The sequence below is a fragment of the Zalophus californianus genome, chromosome 8 (genome assembly GCF_009762305.2).
Source record: "Zalophus californianus isolate mZalCal1 chromosome 8, mZalCal1.pri.v2, whole genome shotgun sequence".
Lineage (NCBI taxonomy): Eukaryota > Metazoa > Chordata > Mammalia > Carnivora > Otariidae > Zalophus > Zalophus californianus.
Window position 1 is genome coordinate 66,326,225 of NC_045602.1, and position 19,286 is coordinate 66,345,510.

At 43.0% G+C, this 19,286-nt stretch overlaps 1 protein-coding gene across 10 annotated transcripts in view; it reads right to left on the reverse strand.

Annotated features, from left to right (window-relative positions):
- Positions 1–19,286, reverse strand: part of EML6 (EMAP like 6) — a 272,181-nt gene that overhangs the window by 36,288 nt on the left and 216,607 nt on the right. For all 10 annotated transcript variants that reach the window (XR_004820268.1, XR_004820267.1, XR_004820266.1 and 7 more), the window contains 4 exons: positions 17,073–17,161; positions 13,221–13,397; positions 7,238–7,439; positions 6,992–7,118 (listed from right to left, as the gene is read on the reverse strand). Coding sequence is in view for 7 of the 10 variants with exons in the window: in XM_027623736.2 (XP_027479537.1) it covers positions 6,992–7,118; positions 7,238–7,439; positions 13,221–13,397; positions 17,073–17,161 (595 nt within the window). In the remaining 3 variants the exon portion in view is untranslated. The remainder of the gene's footprint in view (positions 1–6,991; positions 7,119–7,237; positions 7,440–13,220; positions 13,398–17,072; positions 17,162–19,286) is intronic.

Sequence of the window (19,286 nt, forward strand, 5' to 3'; positions counted from 1 at the left end):
TGAAAATGTGAGTAAAAATAATCAATTTTAAAAAGTGACCATTCTCAGTGTACTAATATTTTCTACAGGTTAATTCTTCTGACATCCCGAGACAGGGGTGTAAAACTATGGCTCATCAAAACTGATCCATTTAAAATTAGGTAGAGCTTTAAATGTCTCTAATAATTCTTGATACTGATTTGGTTATATTTACTGGTATCTTGAAATGACTGTATATATTCAAAGGCATTTATAAATTATAGGAATTACTGTTCAACAAAATGGCCAGAGGCTCTTTTCTGTGATAATAATACTAGTTTCCATTAGGAAAAAAAAAAAAACATGAAAGGAGCATGAGCAGGATATTTTCCACCCTTCCCATGTCTACTCTCCACCCTTCTCTCCTCCTGCTCTGAGCCCTCCAGGGCTGGCCTTTGACGACCCTTCAGCTCTGACTGGCTTCAGCTTGAGAGGGGCATCAGTGGAAGATGAGAGGGTCAGAGGAGAATGCAACTGGGGAATTTATTCCCCGGAGAGCTCCTTGCTGGGACTGAGGTCGGTGCCCTTTAGCCTTCTCCCTCGGGTCTCAGCTCCTGTAAGGCAGTCTGCTCCCACAGCTAATGCTCCCCACATCTGGCAACAGCTTCCCCCCACCAACCACTGGACACAAGAGTGGTGGAGGGGCTACCCCATCCCTATTGCTTCTCTTAATCCTGCCCACACCTTTGTGACTAGTCCTTTCATTAGACTCTCCCCAAATTACTTCCTTTTCAGAGCACTCTTGCTTTCCTGCTGGCGCCACAACTGACAGAGGGCTCAGGTCACACCTGAAAGACTTAGGTTATACCTCTCACGGTGCACTAATTCTAAGAAATTCTATCTAAGATAATAGGTGCCCTATATTTTTACATTCTTTGAAGCCAACTTCAGAGAACTCAAGCCAAGAATCAAAACCAGAAAAGGAAAAGAAAGCTTTCTCATCTTTTACACAACATGATCCAATGTAATCTTTAGAAATACAATATATATAATATGGTGCACTGAAGCATAACAAATGTCCTATTAAAACAAGGCAAAAAAAGAGTTAAATTTAAAATATCAGTTTACCTCATGATCTTAAAAAAAGTTGCTTTTTTTTTTTCTTTTCTATTTTAGGTCTACAACAATTTAAGCCACCTCCAGTAGTTATGGGGAACTAGTGTGCACCCACCGAAACCAGATTCCATGCTGGGGCAGGAAAACCATTGATGAGGATGGGACCAACCTCTTGTCAAAAAACAAGGAGAATCTCAGAAGTACATGGTGGTACTGTGAAAAAGCCGCAGATACCAACCCAAAGAAAGGTCTGCTAAAGACCACACAGTGACAATTTAAACATTAAACCATGATAACAATAGCACCATCAGAATCGGCTGCCCCGAAAAAGGTTATACTATTACCTCAAGAGACAAATAAGAACTATGCTTTTAAAAAGGAATATATACCAACAGTAACCAATTAACCAGTGCTCAGTTTATCATCAAAACATGAGGACAAAAAGTATGAAAAATGATTTAATGGATTTTTCAAAAGAAAACAGTAATTTGTTTCACTGATATGACTGACTTTGAGTTATCCAAGTAGTTACCAGTCTGAAATGTCCAAAGTCCTTTTCCTGCTAAGTTGATGCTATGAATGCCAACTCTTAGGCCAGAGGGTAAAGGATCAAAAATGGAATTAGATGCACCTAAAGCTTGGGCCTTCTGGGTGATGTCTCTTAAAGTTGACCTTTCCTTCCTGTCTTACTGTGTGCACTGGTCATGGTCACCTGGGGAGTGGCTAAGCACAGAGCCAGAGTTTCTGGAAGAGTCCGGGAGGAGTTCTGGGCAGGGTGGGGGGGTGGGGGTGGGAGGGGAGGATTCAGTTCTATGGGAATTACACGGGAGTTTCTGGTGCCTGGTAGAATCCTTACCCTACAGGGGCATCAGTTACATTCCAGAAGGAATTTGAAAGACTAGGGGAAGCTGGTTCTTTTAGAAGACAGTGTGTTACCTCCTACTCTATGTTTCCACTTGGTGTATCTTTTGTCATAACAAACACAACCTTTACATCCTCTGACGACCTCTTCTAACATTCGTATTACTATTTAGTTCTGCAAAACAAGCACGTGGCAAGGGCAGGAGCCTATGACTGTCCCAGCCAGCAGGGGATGACATGCACGTGGACCAGAGACCACTACGTACTGGGTCTCACTCTCTCTCCCTCCAAGTGGCAGTTTAAAAAACTATGCTCATTCTGTCCTCTCTTTACCACTGTCTATTTGGCACGTTAGGGTGGTCAACATTATCATCAGTCACAGGACAAGGAAGAGCTTTATCTGGACCTGGATGAGAAGACTTCATAGCTCCCCAAGATCCTGGATGTGGGGCTGGACACAGTAACTGATTGAAACTCTCTGGGGAGGGGCTAACTGTGTTTTCAATCATTTATGTGGGAGAGCTTAAAGTGGAGCATTTTAAGAGTGCGTATATGACCAAAAAAAAAAAAAAAAAAAAAAAGGTGGAGGGCAGTAGACATGTCCTGTTTTGGGTTCATATAGAAATCAAATTTTGGGGGCACCTGGGCGGCTCAGTCGGTTAAGTGGCTGCCTTCGGCTTGGGTTGTGGTCCCAGGGTCCTCCGACAGAGCCCCACATTAGGCTCCTTTCTCTGCAGGGAGCCTGCTTCTCCCTCTGCCTGCCGCTGCCCCTGCTTGTGCTTGCTCTCTCCTCCCCCATCCCGTGTCAAATAAATAAATAAAACTTAAAATCAAATTTTGTTAACCAGCTTGGATTTTTACTTCTGGTAGAGGTGATTACACTACTAGTCTATGGGTGGCATATAATCTACTTACTTGAACAGTCAGTAAAAGGCTCATAGTTTACAGATCACCAGTGATTGGGTCAAGGGTGGTCATGTGACCCACCAGAGCCAATAAAACATTTGCAAGGACTTGTCAATCAGCAGTAGTTCTTTCCTGCTGGGCTCTAAGGTCCAGGCACTATAGTCATTTTGCTACTTGAATTGCAATAACTGAGAGAAAGCAGAACTGAGATATGGAGAGAGAATAGCAAGATGTGAGTTTCCCTATCATGTGACACCTGAAGTCACCCTATCCCTGGACTTTCAGATATGTCAGCCAATAGGTTCCTTTTGCTTAGGCCAGTTTGGGCTAGGTGACCTCCCTGAAACTGAAAGTCGTACCTTATAAATTAGAAAATGACATATCAACTTGGTGTGACCTTGGTAAAGTGGTGAAAGAAACTTCTTAATTTTATAGGCAACTCTAGTAATCTGGTGCTGAGCAAATTTCAGGGCTTTTCTCCTGATGAGTTCAGGAGAACTGTTTTTACTGAAGTGAGAACACACTATTTTGGTACTATTTCTTGTGCTGTGATGATGGTAGGCGTTTTGTATCTTAAATTGCTCTGAAAACCATGCTTCCCCTCCTGTTTTTTTCTTTTCTAAAAAAGAACTGACATTTAAAGTATTTATTAAGTAATAATTTTAAGTTTGCAGGTGGATGAAACAGCCATAATATTGAGAAAACACAGCAAAGTAGGAATGACACCAAAAGTTGAAAGCAAGAGGGTGTGTCAGGGTGGAGGTGGGAACATGAGAGGCAGGAGGGGTTTGGAAAGGTTGCTTGAAGACCAGAATTGAAGTCAGCAGAGGATGAAGAAGAGCACTATGGGGCAGCCCTAAATATGCAGATGAGGTCTAAAAGCACAGGTTCCCCAAACCTGACTTTCCTCAGCCACATGCCACACACGGCAGGTGAGCAGCAGGATTACCCAAGAGTTCACCCGAGGTTGGGTACTGGCTAGACCAGTGTGGATAGATGAAAGGGGCAAGGCATCCCAGTGTGCTAGAGCAAAGTTGAAGTGGGGGACCATGATACTTGATAAATACTTGGAAGGGATTACATATTTGGTAGGTATAACTCATTATTCTTTTGAGAGCAATTACAAATTTCTCTCCACTTTCCCACTTCTCAAGAGATTGGAACTAAATATCACGTGACTGTTGAAGAATCAAAACTCATGGTGTGTTAGAAATTGTATAAAGAAGCACAGTCCAAAGCCTCACAGCTCTTTTAAAATCAAATAACTGAGTCTAATTAGAACCAATCTAGGACTATCTGAAATGTGAGGAATTAGAGATGCAGTTGCTTAAAAACTTACTGGTGCATAATGTGCAGCTGTCTGCAAAGCACTATTAATAATATGTTGGATCCTGTGCTCATTTCACGGTTCTAAAGTGGAAAAGGATTTAAACCGGAAGTAGAATTTTCTGAAACATTGGTAAAAGGCAAAACAAGTCCTTGCACTGAGAGGCTGTTCCGAGCCACACCTCTTGCAATTCTCCAGTGTTTGTCTCCCATTAGTCTTACTGGGGGGCATGTCTTGGCCCAGGTGTTTAGAAAAGGCACCCAGGTACCCACAGGTATGCCTGGGAGGGAAAGGCGAAGGGCAGGTCAAGAAGAGCCTCCGTCTCTCCAATCAGGAGGGTTTGAGGGGCCAGAGGGAAGAGTATCAGGGCTGACAGTCCTGAATATTGGCAGGGAGAAGCCAGGTGCTGCCTGGCCCCAGACTCTTCTTGTCTGAGCTCCCCAGCATTTCTGTCTCTGCCTCTCTCTCTTCTGCTTGGGATGCTGGAGTCCACAGAGCCCGTTTCTTATCCCAGGTGAGGACTCAGGTGAGGTATTTGCCTACCTTATTGCAAGAGTCCTCCCCACCCCACTTTCCTTCTCTCATCCTGCTTTTTCACAAAGTCTCTGAACATCCCGCCTTGTCTGGTGCCCCCTTCTCTCTTCTGCAGATCAGATGCTGTCTACTGTCATATCTCTGAGGTTCAAGTTCCCCTAACATTACTGATGAGGACTGGTGGAGACTGCTTGTTTTTGGTTCTGATTAGGATTTGCCCCCATGGACACTGTTGATTCAGACACCATTTGCTGCTCCCTCCCTGCTCACCCCTTCCTACTGTGGTCGAGCTTTGCTCCCAGCATGCCTTGCAGCTGGCATCCGGCTCTCTGGTTACAGCCCACTCTGGGAACTGAAGCTGTCAAGGCTTTTAAGTTACCAAGGATGTTGCTCTGTGTAAAAAAGGCTTGATTATTCCTCCGGACCCTGTATTTATCTCAAAAATGTTTTGTTCAGTGCATGTTTTCTTCGCTACACCCTGGTGTGAATTATTTTAAAATGTCAACAGAGTCCTGAAATGCCTATCCCTATATCTCTTAATACTATGCAGCATTTTTTTTTGTATATATAAAAAAGTCAGTCCTGTGGCTGCTAATGTACATATGACAAGTTCCCAAACTGATGTGGTGAGGTAGCTTCTAAATTCTGGAGTTACTGAAAATTCTTAAAGGTCCTCTGTACCTTCACGTCTCACACCTTTTCCTAAATTGAACAGGGATGAATATTTTTACAGGCCTACCCAAAGAGACATCATGACAAGGGGAAGTTCAGATGAGCCTCAGTTTAGGTTAGAAACCAACTGCAGTGTTTGGAATTGGGAATTTGCTTAGATTTCTAAATCTTAGTGGCTGGCCTAAGTCTCAGCATGATGAAGCACTGGGTTGTAGACATCAGCCAGAAACAACCTTGGAATAATAGCCAAGGCAACTCATTTCATAATGTTTTGTGACATTGGAAGGTTGAGTAATTTTTCTCCCAAAAGAATGTTTAATTTAGGCCAAATGTTTCTAAAGGTGAGGTTTATTAAGGCACTTATGTGCATATGATTCTTTTCTTTCTCTATTCTAAGTAGTAGGCCCTTAAAAATTATTTTCTCTTCATGGCCTCTAGAAAAACCATGTTGCAAGAAGATAAACCATAATTTACAGACTACTGCAGAAAAATCTCTAATTTTTTTTTTTAATCAAAAGAGAACTCTGAATCTTCACAGTGACATCTAACAAAAATGTCAGGGATGAATTGGGGATTTTTGCAGCAGATTCCATCTGTTTGTGTATAGCACCCCCACTGTTTATCAAGCTTATTTTAACATCTAGCAATGAACTGAAGCAGGAGGGAGAAATATTTCTTTATATTTACATTCCCACCTAATTTTAAGAAGTCATAGATCAAATTTTTGAAATAATTATTAGGCAGAAAGCCACACTGAATGCAAAAAAAAACAACTTGAATCTCATTAATTATAGTGGGACAAAGGTACTTGTGAACACCGAACCCATGTCATTATAAAGAACCCACAGAGAATTCTTAAAACATTTTTGTGATCCATTAAATTCTCTTCAGATGTTAGAGTTTTAGTGAGTATTTATCCTTCCTAGTATGAATATGGTAAATGAAGAAACTGTAGTAACTGGGAGCTTTTTTCTTAAAAATGCCTAAGTATTTGGCTATTGCCCTTATCAATACTCACAACAGCACATCAAAAAGGTCTAAAATGACATCTGAAACTCTCTTTCTATATAAGGATCCCGAGGTGACAAAACCAAATTGGTTAGGTCTGGACTCACCAAACCCACCTGAACAATCTTGGGCAGGTGAAGACACAATGAGAGAAGGTACGCCAAGTGATACAGTGTAATGCACAGACTCTGGTAAGAACAGAGGATTATTTTTCATGACCCACAAATATTCCTCCAGGACCTTAGAAGCCCTCCCACCCTCTACCCCTCTAATCAGCATGTCTCCTGTTAGCCATCACATTCCAGACAGTGTGTGGCTATCCTGACATCCTTCCTGGGCAAGGGGAAGCCTGGTTCAACCAGATCTCACTTCTATTCAAGTCATATTCCACAACCAACTTCTGCAAAGGGTAACCCACCCTTTGCCACATAGCAAGGGGCCATGGGCAATTTTCCCCAGTTTCAGTTTGTATGAAGGTTAAGACTCTGTGCATATACACAAAAGACTAGCTGAGGTAGCAACTCTGAGGGCAAAGAAAATGAACTCTTGTTGAAATCAGTTTCTTGTCATCAGATGCAGTAAATGCAAACAAACCTGGCAACACCATACCTTTCTTCCACTGAAACTTCCTTCAGCTGCTGGTGTGGTTTGGTGCCTTCCATCTCCCTGATGCTCACCGCATAGATCTTGGTGGTATAATCAATGGCCTTCTCTCTAGCAACGTCACTGTCATAGCCTCAAACAACGGAAAGGAACAGGGGCGTGGAGTTGGTTGGCAGTGGGAAAGGGGAATGTGGGGGAGGGGGGGAATGTGTAGGAAGGGCAGCCGGCTTGCGGCAGGCGGGGCTCACTCACCTCCATCCTCTTCCACATCCGTGTCCGACTCTTCGCTGTCCACCAGTTTGCTCTCTTGGGTCCCCACAAACTCCCTCGTCCAGATCATCAAGGCGGTGTCGGCACCGCCGACCGTGAGCAGCACAGAATCGCTGTGCAGCCACCTCACGTTGGTGACGTGCGCGCTGTGCCCCACATACTTCTTGAATCTTGCATGCTGGCCCTGTAAAACCAGAAACCCGTGAGCACCCCTTCCACAGTCTCATTACTCCTGTCTCCAGACTACTTCCTCCGTGTTCTTTTCCAGAGTGGCTTCTAGTAGATACAAATTAAGCAGTCAATCTAAGCAGCAACTTCCCTCCATTTCTTTAGAGTGTAAGCTCCATGAGGGCAGGAACTCGGTCTCTTTTTTTTTCCTAAAACATTACCTGGCTCATCATGGGTCCTCAGTAGGTAGTTTGTGAGGGAAGGAACGAAACGTTAGACTACAGACCCTACTTCTGGGAGCCTAATGAAGTGTACAAAGCTTATTTGTTTCTCTCAAATATTAAGTGTACATTCTCCACGGGTCTCTAGTGTAAACTCCTAATGGTTAGTCTGGCTGACATTTGAGATCAGAAGTGTCTTCACAGTCATCCCCCATAGTGGCTTTTGTACCACAGCCCAGGCTAGGACAGAAGAGCAAGGGACCACTTATAATCCTGGGGCCTAAAGTAAGATTTAAAATGAACACAGCAGTTTGTGCCACGGATACTGGAAACAGTTTTCACTGGCAACACTCAAATAATTGGTTTTAAAACAAAGGAAGCTCCTTTTCAACAAGCATAACCAAATAAAAGAGCCCAACTTCTGAGTGATTATGAAAAGCTCTTCAGAGTTGCCCACCCAGGCCACACAGCGTTCATCCCAGGTGCGGAAGGATGAGGGTGGAATATGAGTCGGCTGCTCACACTGGGCAGTCCTGACATGTGGTGGAAGCTGAAGCTGCCACCAGAAACCAGCTTCCATTTTTGGCTCATGAGCCATGGCTTGGCAAAAACAGCTCCAGCGAGAGCCATTTAAAGAGGGAGAGTTTTTCCATCCTCTCAGCAACAACCAGAGAATACCCTGACCAAAGTGGGAAGCTGCATGCTTTTTCTGAGGTTGTAAGAGCGCCATCGGTGTCCCTGATGGAAACTGGTCTCAGTAACAGAAGAAGCTTCCAGAGGGTTTTGGACTGGCATGCTAAGGAACCTGAAACCAGCACAGACACACGGCAGGAGATAGGTGCAGCAGAGTGTATGACTCTAAAATACTCTTAGTTAAGATCTCTCTGAATCGGGCAGACCCCTACCTGACAGCAGAGTGGAAATGCCCACTCCCCAACAGAATACCGAGTGTAGAAAGATTAGGGAAGCAGACAGGCAGGCCATATTTCCAGGAAGCCTTCCAGAGCCACTAGTTGCTAGAAAATAGGCACATTTCCTAGCATTGGAAATAAGGAGTTCCAAGGGAAACCACTATTCACATAGTTCTATGTGAGATCATGGGAGCAAAGAGGCCAGCTATAGTGGCTGCAGTCGTGTGTCCTGCTGGTCTCCCAGCTGGAAGCAGGAACCTACCCACTCTATCTACTACACATACAAGCTTATTTCTTGAGGTGGACAAAGAAAAAGAGCCTGAGGAATGCTGCTCCATACCCCTACTTATATAACGGGATATACGGTTTTTAGACAGGATGAAAGAAGAAATCCAAAAAGAAAGGTTCAGGAGAAAAAATATTCTAAGGTGATCATAATCAGGTTGCAGAGGGAAAGAAAGTGACAGAGGAGAAAGAGGAAAAAGTTCTGAGCCACTAAAGCAATTTAACAAAGCTGAGATTCTTGCAGCAGAGGTGGATTAAAGATTCTCAGAATATGAAACAAGATCACTGCTCCATGGAACAATAACGGGAATTCGCAGTTCCTAGACATTTCCAGGAAACTAGCTGCTCCCCCAGGAGGAACAGGCCAGCAGGGATGTTTGGTGGCTCCCTGAAGGCTTATGAAAGGAGCCTCCTGAAGACCTGGCAGAGCTGGTCCGATGAGCTGTCCTTCTTGGTCACCATGTCAAACCACGCATTTGTGTATCACTCATCAGGACTCACTACCACAACTTGCCTCTTCCCCTGAGTCATGACAGAACAGAGAATCTGGAATATGTCCCCACAGGACTGGGTGTTAACTGCTGTTCAGTGAGAAATTCCTGAGAATTTGATGAAAGCAATGTACCCTCTCCCCAGATTCACAACATTTCACATAGAGTTTCTCTGCCTGTAATACTTACTGGACAAAGTTCCTCTCAGAAGAACCATTCTCTAGAGCCTTTGATTTTCCGAGAAGGAGACTTGAGAACTTAAGGGTGGGTTTTAGAAATGTAAATGACATGGTGTATTTTAGCCTTGCTGGTAGAGTGGAAGGGCACAGCTTGCAAGGGAATGGAGGCTAAGGGAACAGTTGGCCAGCTATATAGATGGCATCCAAGGAGAGAGCTGGGATTTCTGCTACATGATTTAAGGTACTAGAAAAATGGATGGACTCTGGGAAAGAAGAGTTTATTCCAGGGAGGCTAGAAATAAGGGGACTAATACCTCATCAAGAAGATTTTAAACTGTAAAACTGAATATATAAGAGCATGTATTAGTCATTGCAAGAAAACTGCCTGGAAGATAGGCCAAGTCACTCCTGGGAACAGAGAACAAGAAAAACAGTCAAGAAGAAGCCCTGACATTAGAGTCTAACAAATGGAACTTGGACTTTGAGCAAAGAGATGGCTGTGTGGTGATGGGATCTCATTAAGACCCGATGACATGGAACTCAATGCTAGAATACTGCAGTTGGGACAGTGTCTTAATGTGGTAGGGCTGTTCTAACAAGATACCACATCCGGGCAAGGGGGCTTAAACAAAAGAAATTCATCTCTCACAGTCATAGGAAGAGGCTGGAAAGTTTAAGATCAAGGTGTCAGCCGATATGGCTCCTGGTGAAAGCTCCCTTCCTAGCTTGGACACACTCTCTATGAGAACACAGCAAGTGTGCTTATGGCCTTTCCTCAGCGTTTGTGTGCATGGAGAGAAAGAGTGAGCTCTTTGGTGTCTCTTCTTACAAGAACACGAATTCTATCGGATCAGAACCCCAGCCTTATGTTCTCATTTAACCTTAATTATTTCTGCAAATTCCCTCTCTGTATATACAGTCACATTGGAAGGTAGGGCTTCAATATATGAATTTTGGTGGGGAAGCAAATATTCAGTCCTTAACAGATGGAGAACTTTGTCCCACATACTCAGAGCACTGGAGGAGTATGACTATACAGCTAGAAATATTCATCAGCTTGAGTCAACATATTTAGGAGGGAAAGTGTGCCAGAAAAATCAGATTAAGACAAAGAAGAGGAAGAGAAGTGATACTATCAAAGTAGTTTACACTGACCGGGGTTTTCAAATGCTTTTAAATTATGAAACTCTTTCTTCAATCAGATCTTACATAGTAGAACTCAAGAGTAAAAAGAAACAATCCAACTTAGCATCGTGGATAAAAGATTTGTACAAATACTTCACAAATGGTCAATAAGGAAACAAAGAAGTGCTTCGTATCATTAGTCATCAGGGAAACATAAATTACAAACACAATGAGATCACGTTATCTGCTCCTGGGATAGATAAATTTTACAAGTTGGACAACACTGAATGTTGGCAACTGGAACTCTCTTACCTTTTCTATGAGAATGTAAAATGATACAACCACTTTGGAAAAGGTCTGGCAGTTTCTTAAAAAGTTAAATATGCACTTCCCCTATGACCCAGAAATTCCACTCCTATGTATTTACATAAGAGGGAGAAAACATGTCCACAAGATTCATCCAAAAAATGTTGATAGCAGCTTTATTACAACCAAACACTGGAAAAGCATGTGCCCGTTGATAGCCGTGTGCATAAACAAACTCTGTTCTATACATACAATGGAATTCCATTCAGCTACAGAGTAAAAGAAGCCAGATACAAAACAGTACCTACTTGATCATTCCATTTATTTTATTTTTTAAAAGATTTTATTTATTTATTTGACAGAGAAAGAGATAGTGAGAACAGGAACACAAGCAGGGGGAGTGGGAGAGGGAGAAGCAGGCTTCCCGCCGAGCAGGGAGCCCAATGTGGGGCTCGATCCCAGGACCCTGAGATCATGACCTGAGCCCAAGGCAGATGCTTAACGGCTGAGCCACCCAGGCGCCCCTTGATCATTCCATTTATATGAAGCTCTGGAACAGGTAAAACTTATCTATGGTGAAAAACAATGGAATAGTCTTTTCACATGAGAATAGAAGTGGTGGGGAGTGAGGGTGGGGATTGACACTCAGAAGTTAGCATGAAGAAACTTCCAGGGTTGATGATAGTGATCTATATCTTGATAGGTGTTTGGATCATGTAGGTGTATGTATTTGTCAATGTTCATCAAAAGGCCTTAAGGGGCACCTTAAGGGGTGCCTGGGTGGCTCAGTTGGTTAAGTGTCTGCCTTTGACTCAGGTCATGATCCCAGGGTCCTGGGATCAAGTCCCACATCAGGCTCCTTGCTCAGTGGGGAGCCTGCTTCTCCCTCTGCCTGCAGCTCCCCCTGCTTGGTGGCATCAAACATAAAAAGGTCCTGTATTCAAAAGGGAAAACATGTAGACTATGGCAAATATTGATTCATGAGTTGATGTAATCCCTGGAAAATTCTAAGGTGAATTATTACACAAAAGGTCAATAAACACTTGGAAAAGGAAGTAATGATTACTAAGCAGCGACAGGGGTTCACTGTGAACTGCGTATCTTTTACTGACTGGTTTATTAGAAGGAGAGATTAAGGAAAAAACAAAAAGAAGGAGAGATTAAGGATACCAGAGACATAGGCCATGTGGCTTGTAGCAAGATATTTTCCAAGTCATTAATGATGGTCATTGGACTAGAGATAGAAATGCGAGCTCGGTGATAGCATAGTCAGGTAAATGTAAACGTCTATGATTGACTGAGGAACTTGAACTCAATGTGTACGCTAATAAACAGAATATCAAAATGAATGGGGCTCCTGGCGGTGCCTAGGTTTGTTGTTCTAGTCTTTTTTTTTTTTTCTCCCCATGATTTAAAACTTCCCCTTGTGAAATGAGACGATAACGTGAGGCTGAAAAGGAAAGTAAGTATCTTGAAAAGGTATTTAAAAGATGCTGACAGGAAACCTATGATTCAGTTGCATAGTGTGTCAGCCCACAGAGTTGGTGCCATTTTAGTTTGATTTAATCCAAATACAAAATCAAAAGAAGAAAGAAAGAGTCCCACTGAGCCTGAGCTGGTCAACAACTGAAGTGGTGCATTCCATTTCAGATGAAAGAGTCTGGAATGGAACTGATAACAGGGAGTGTACTCAGAGGCAGGGGCAGCCGGAAACCATGTCCTGTGGGAAATGGCTGAAGAACCGGACACATTTAGGCAGGAGAAAATGAGATTTCGGGGAGTCAAATAGTATCTTCCTCCACACAAAGACCGTTAGAGGAACTGCAGTTATTTAGTGAGGGTTCAGAAGGCAGAACTTTGGCTAAAGAGAAGAAATTTCCGCTCTGTATAGAACAGAACATTTTGACAATTCAACTATTTAACAATGAATTGGGCTGCTTTGTGAGGTAGTAAATCCCTCCTCCCTGGACGTATGGTAGTATGTGTTGGAAAGACACTGGTCCAAGACATTGTGAAGAAATTCCTCCTTCACAGTTGGTGAGGTGTTGGATTTAATGGCCACTGAAGGCCTTTCAAGGAGGAATTCGATAACACGAGAATCGGACTTCTATAGTAAACTAGTCATGAGGTGTTTAGATAGCATTCATAACAAGAGGGCTGCTGATGACATTAATGACTGCTTATGCCTTCCATATTTAAAAATCCACTTAGATACGATACATAGATTTGAAGTTATTAACGAGACTGAGCAAGTATATATAATAAACATGCAGTATTACCTTGACGGGATAGGAGAAAAGCTTAACAAAGCCAAAATCATCTCCAGTTGCTAGGAGGGAACAGTCTTTGGTAAGACTGGCCGCATTGACATCGGTCACGTCGCTATGCGCGGGCCAGATGCCCTCACAGGTGGGCCCCAGGATGCATGTCCATGTGTCCCACTCGATCTTCTCAATCTTAAAAAGAAGGAAAGAAAGTTAACATACTTTCGCACAACCTAGAGATCTTTTTTAATGGAAGCACAGTCACAGTTGGTGTGCAACGTTGCATTAGTTCCCAGTGTACAGCACGGTGACTGGACAAGTCTATGTGTCCATTGAGCTCTGCTCAGCATGAGTGTAGCTCCCATCTGTTACCATCCAGCCCTATTACAATACCACTGACTGCATTCCTTATGCTGTATCATCTGTTTTTCTTTTAAAAGAAACGATATGAAGCAGAGTCGTTCTAACTAACGACTTCGCCAACATCAGGCATTTGTGTTGTGATCTGAGGTGCGGAAGTTCTAAGCTGCATTTTCTGAGTGGCATCTGCATTATCTTAGTAAACACTACAGTCAGATAGCCATATATTTTTCTACAGATAGAATCAACATTTCAGAATTGTGGAAACCAGAGAGTAAGAAAGTTTTTTAGTTCTTCCCTAGATATTTACCATCGTTGAATCCATAAGCTGGATCAGGGTTTCTCAGTCTCAGCACTATTAACATTTTGGGCCGGATGATTCTCTGTTGTCAGGGGCTGTCCTGTGCGCGGTAGTATTTTAGCGGCATCCCCGTCTTCTACCCCCTGGATGCCAGCAGTCCTCCTCCCCAGGTTGTCCTCAGACATTGGCAAATGTCCCTGGGAGAGGGGGCAAAACTGCTCCCAAGTGAGGACCACTGAGCTACATTGATCACTCGGGCTGATCAGTTAGCAAACTATTTTAAAAAGTCACAGATATAACTTTTGTTTTGAAGGGCTGCTTTCTAGAAGGAATGAGTACTAAGATTCTGCAGCTAGCACAGAGACTATCTTAAAAATCTGAAGGATTGTTCATATTGCATTGCCATGAATGTGTATTTTATCCTTTAACACTATTTTGTCTGAAATTCATGGACAGAAGACTTAAAATTCGTATAGGTCCAACCCTGATATAATCTAGGCTTTCCTTTTTAAAATAAACAACAGTAACCACACTTTGTATTAGACTTTCCTGGGGGCTTTGATCTGCTAGTATCCCTTAGCATTACAGGGAAACGGCAAGATAAAGATGCAGCTAGGGTATTAGTCACAAAACGTGGGGAGGTGTTGAATGTGTTTTAGTTACTCAAATGTCTCCTCATTTCATGTTCTGTGTCCCTTCTGGACCCATGCAGAACTGGAACCAAAAAGCTGCACTGGCCCTAGTGATTTGGGGTGCCTCGGGCAGGACCGCAGACTGAGGCGACTTGAGGTGGCTTAAACTGGCCTTCACGGGAAGAGAAGGGAACCATTCCTGCTGGTTGTACAAGCAGGCTTTCTGGCCACTGACTCCCTTCCAGGTTCTAGATTCCATTTCTTAGACCCTCCTGTCCATCCGCAGGGCTAGCACCCTTTGTGCCACTTTCCCTAACCTCAGTATCTAGGGCTCACCCTGTGGTCACCCCAGCAGCTCACCCTTGGCCAGATCTGGGTACCATGGTCCCCAGGCAAATATCTCATTTGTTGGAAGCTATGGAAATTGCATGTAAAATGGAACATTAAGAATGACCCCCTGTAACTCGCAAAACCCCAAGGGGGTAAACTTGTTAAAAAATCCTGGAACTTAGATGGAAGAAGGGTCCTCAAAGGGTCTTTTCCACAGCACCTCACCTTGGGCAGATGTGCCATTACCATCATGATTTTCCAAGGGAAGGAACTGAAGCCCAGAGAGGTGAGCCACGTCCAGCACAGCCGGCTTAGGAGCAGAGGGGAAGCGAGCTCAAGAGAGCTGGCCTCCTAGTTTAGTGTGGCTTTAACTGCACCGGGCTGCAGCAGGAGGATTTAAATAGACATTTTAATATTTGTCATACTTCACAATTTGCTCAGTAAGCTTTGCATTAGCTTCACCATGGTTGTTTTTTTTTGTTTTGTTTTGTTTTTAATCTTTCGTGGAAAGAGGATTTCCCAAATCCTTCATATGCAGCTGAAGGGCCTGACAGTACTGGTAAAGGAAATGCTGAGCTGCCTCTCTGGTGCTCTGAGGGGGCAAGACCAGGGAGGCCCAGGCGTGGAAACATCAGCTGGATGGCCTCCCCAGACAGCAGCACCAGACATCAGCCTCTGGGATACCAACTGTGTACCACAGAGGGACAAGTGAGCTCTTCACGGCCCGAGCCTGGCATTGCAAGAAGCCTCGTAACATGAACTTCCCTCTTGTGCCTACTCTTCTTATATGTAGTAAGTGCTCATTGGTCCCAAGTTGGCATCACTCCCCCTCCACCACTTGGTTAGACTGGATTTTATTTCAGTATACCTATTTTGGGGCACCAGAACATGAAGGGAAAACACAGATGCAGTGGTGTAAAATGATGCTTAACTACACAGGAGAAATCCAAGAGGCCCCGTGGTCTAGCTGCCGAGTCACACATGGACCCCTCAAGACTGGGACCACAGCTCCACGGTTCTTACTCTCCTGGAGCTTTCATCTCCCTCTCTGTAAAAGGAGACTGACAACCATCACACAAGGCACTTCTGCAGACAAAAATACAGGCATATGAAGGGCCCGGCACATTCACCAAGTATCCAGTGAACAAATGACATAAGTTAAAATATCTCTTACTCAAGGCAACAGAAATTTCTTTTAAAAAGTTAAAACAGCAACTATTCAGAGATAAATAAATTGGGATCTGGGAGTGAGAGCAATTGATTAGTAAACAATTTCCATGAATATGATGTCATCATCTATAACAACTTCTGTTTCTTACATAATGCATTTGTACTTCTTTTAGAAACCACGAAAACATCATGAATGCGCCCATGTCCCAGGGTCCCTGGGGGCACTTTGCAACCATGGGATAGTTTCTATTACCAGCAAACTGCAGTTCCAGAGAGAGGCAGATGCCTGTCCCTCAGCTGTGTATCCTCTGACCCCTTTCCCTCTAAAGAAGCAAGATTTCCTTTTCTTTCTTCAAAGGTTACATAGCAAATAAATTGCCTCCTGGGGCGAAGCGGAGGTCCTTAGTGCTCTATCATGCAATTACCTTTTGGCCATCCACATTAGCACAGACCCTGAGAGAGCCACTTGCCCACAAGAGCAGCTGAGCCTTTAGGATGGCATTAGGTCATGGATTCAAAAATTGTATATAGGCTTTAATTTCAACAATTAAAAAATGACGTTAAGTGGCCAAGGACATTAGGAAAACAGGGAGAAGGGAAAGAGTTTGATACAAATGGATGGTCAGGCTGTAGATAGGTTTTGTTTTGAAAAGTAATTTCTCTCACTGTTGTTGCAGAAGGTATTACTATATAACAAATAGTAAAGAGTGGGAAAGCATGTTTCAACAATTGATGTTCACAGAAAGCTGTGCACAAAAGGACAGGGTGTGTCCAGTGGAAGAAGTACTACGTGGCATCCAAGCTGTTAGCTTAGTCGGTGGCTTCCAGCAGAGGGAAATGGAGCTGAAGGCTGACTGCACGAATACATGATGCTACATCAGCAGCCCGGGGAATCCACAGGTCCTCAGAATGTAGGGAACCCGATTAAGCAGTCAGATTTAAGACGCGAGCAGGCTTAAAGGTACACTGAATATAACCCATACTGAGGGATAATAAGTGACAGGTTTTTATTTAAAATGCACATATTACATCTTCACAAAACACTTTTTAAAAAGCTCTGTGTAGGACTATTACCTCTGAAGGTCTTATTATATGCCGTTTGCCTCTTGGAGCTTCAAAAAAGAGTTGTTCTTTGGCACCCGAATTAACTTGCAGTAATTTTCCTGATATGAGAGAATGAAACAGAAAGACAATTCACATCTGCATTTATCTTTCTATTGTAAAGAGATAAGCACGGTTGCAACTATTCTGATTCATTTGAATCATTCTCATAAATTGAGCAAATAAATGGTGAATTCTCCAGAACTGCATGTAAAGGTGATTACATGGTATGGTGTAGGCCCCGAAGCCAGGAGGTTGTTAATGTGCACCTCATCCCTTTTCATGTGGCCTTGCACATCCCTCCTAGAATCAAGCCTGCTATGTTTTACTCTGTTGCAAAGGAAGTACATATTTTTCAAAAGCTTGACAAAAAGCGGGATTTTTTGCTCATTTGCCTGGTTGCACAAGCGTGCAGTAAAAGGAAACGGCTTTGGCAAGAACTATGGCATCAGAAGTGAGAACCCTGTGGCAAGCATCCACATTTATCCAGGCCTAAATTCTAAATTTGTCCTTTGAAGTTTAGAAACTGGAAGATAAGGATGTGTAAAACAACCTATAAATCCCCCCCATCTTACTTGAAAATTTGTAAAGAAATCCAAGATTTTCCCAAAACAAAGTGTTGAACAAAAATGGTCTTTTGGTCTGATGTAAAATTAAAATCTTGGATTCATTTTGATTAATGTTGAAAAAGATTAGATACCCTGATTCTCCTCCTAACACCTCACTAATTCTTTATGCCTTGAAATTTAAATGACTGAAAAGATACAGACTCTGATATTTTTTCAGCATTTTTAAATCACAGGACATTTCAAACACACATAGAAGTAAGAAGAGTATGAAGAACCCCTATGTGCCCAGTCAATGTTCAGCTCTAACAGTTATTAGCACATGGCCCAACCCCATTCCATGAGCCTCCACCCAGGCCCTCACCAGGTTATTCCGAAGCAAACCTCAGATGGCCTAATATTTCATCTGTAAATAATTCTGTGCATATTTACATCATACTATTTCTTCCCCCGCTTTTCCCCCACAACTCTGTACATCTAGTGGTCTTGAAATGTCCTTCCTGAAAAAGTAATTTCAAAAAAGAACTTTGTGTCTTCTATCATGCTCTTTAATGCTCAGGTGGGTACCACCTGGGTCTGCAGGCTGGTTTGGCTAACCTTCTGAAGATGCAGGTCTATTTCTCAGTGATTAATTAAAAATAATTCTCTCTAATTTTGTAACTGAAAACCTTAACTGTTTCTAATTTGCTGGGTTATAATATGGTGATGAGGGGCCTTGGCCATGAGGAGCAAGTGAATCTGAAAACATTTCCTTAGAAAGGGGCACATTTCCCTGAATTTATGGCTGAACATACACAAACAAGAGAAAAAAAAGGTAGTTAAATTAGTTTTGGCTATTTAGTATTATAAGAAAATGAATAATCAATATTTTTCCAATGACTAAATAGACCTACAAAGTATTTTTTAGGATTCTCAAGAGGAAGTGCAAATAACAAATGATCTGGAAAAGGGATTAAGGGATTCAATGAAAACAGCCTTTGATTCAGCAGCTAATTTTAGATGACTTCTGGCCATGAGATACTAAGAGAATTCAAAGAATTATAATTCCCAGATAATCCCAACAATTCACTCTACACCATAGTTTCAAAGATAATGTTTTACCTAAAGAACACCCTAAAATTATTAGCATAGTTAAGTGAAGCACTTTATGACTGCAAGATTATTAGAAAATCTAAACACAAGAGACAAGCACCGGAAGTGCTCTCCAGCACCATAATGCCCATGCGGTACCAACCTAGCTTGTGCCCCTTCCCTGAGAACTGCCCCCCACCTTGGGCTGGACCCCTGTGGTCGTGTTTGTCCTCTGGAGGACAATGACCCAGGACGGGCTGGGCCAGAGATGGGAGTGGGCACTCAAATTCTCTTTCCATGGGACTCAGAATCTAGGAGACCCAATCAGTGGGTGCCTAGCTGGGATAAGATGTGGACTTTGGAAGTGAGGGTGGCATTTTGGGGTGACTGAGTAGACCGAGTGCAGATGAATTAAGGAGAGCTGCCTGTGCAGAGAGAGGGGCCAAAAACAGACACCAGACCGAGGACAGCAGTGGACACTGAACCGAGCTGCCCCGGAGCAGGAGAGGAGAGAAGAAGGGCAAAGTGCCTGCTTGGTTTTCTGGTTCAT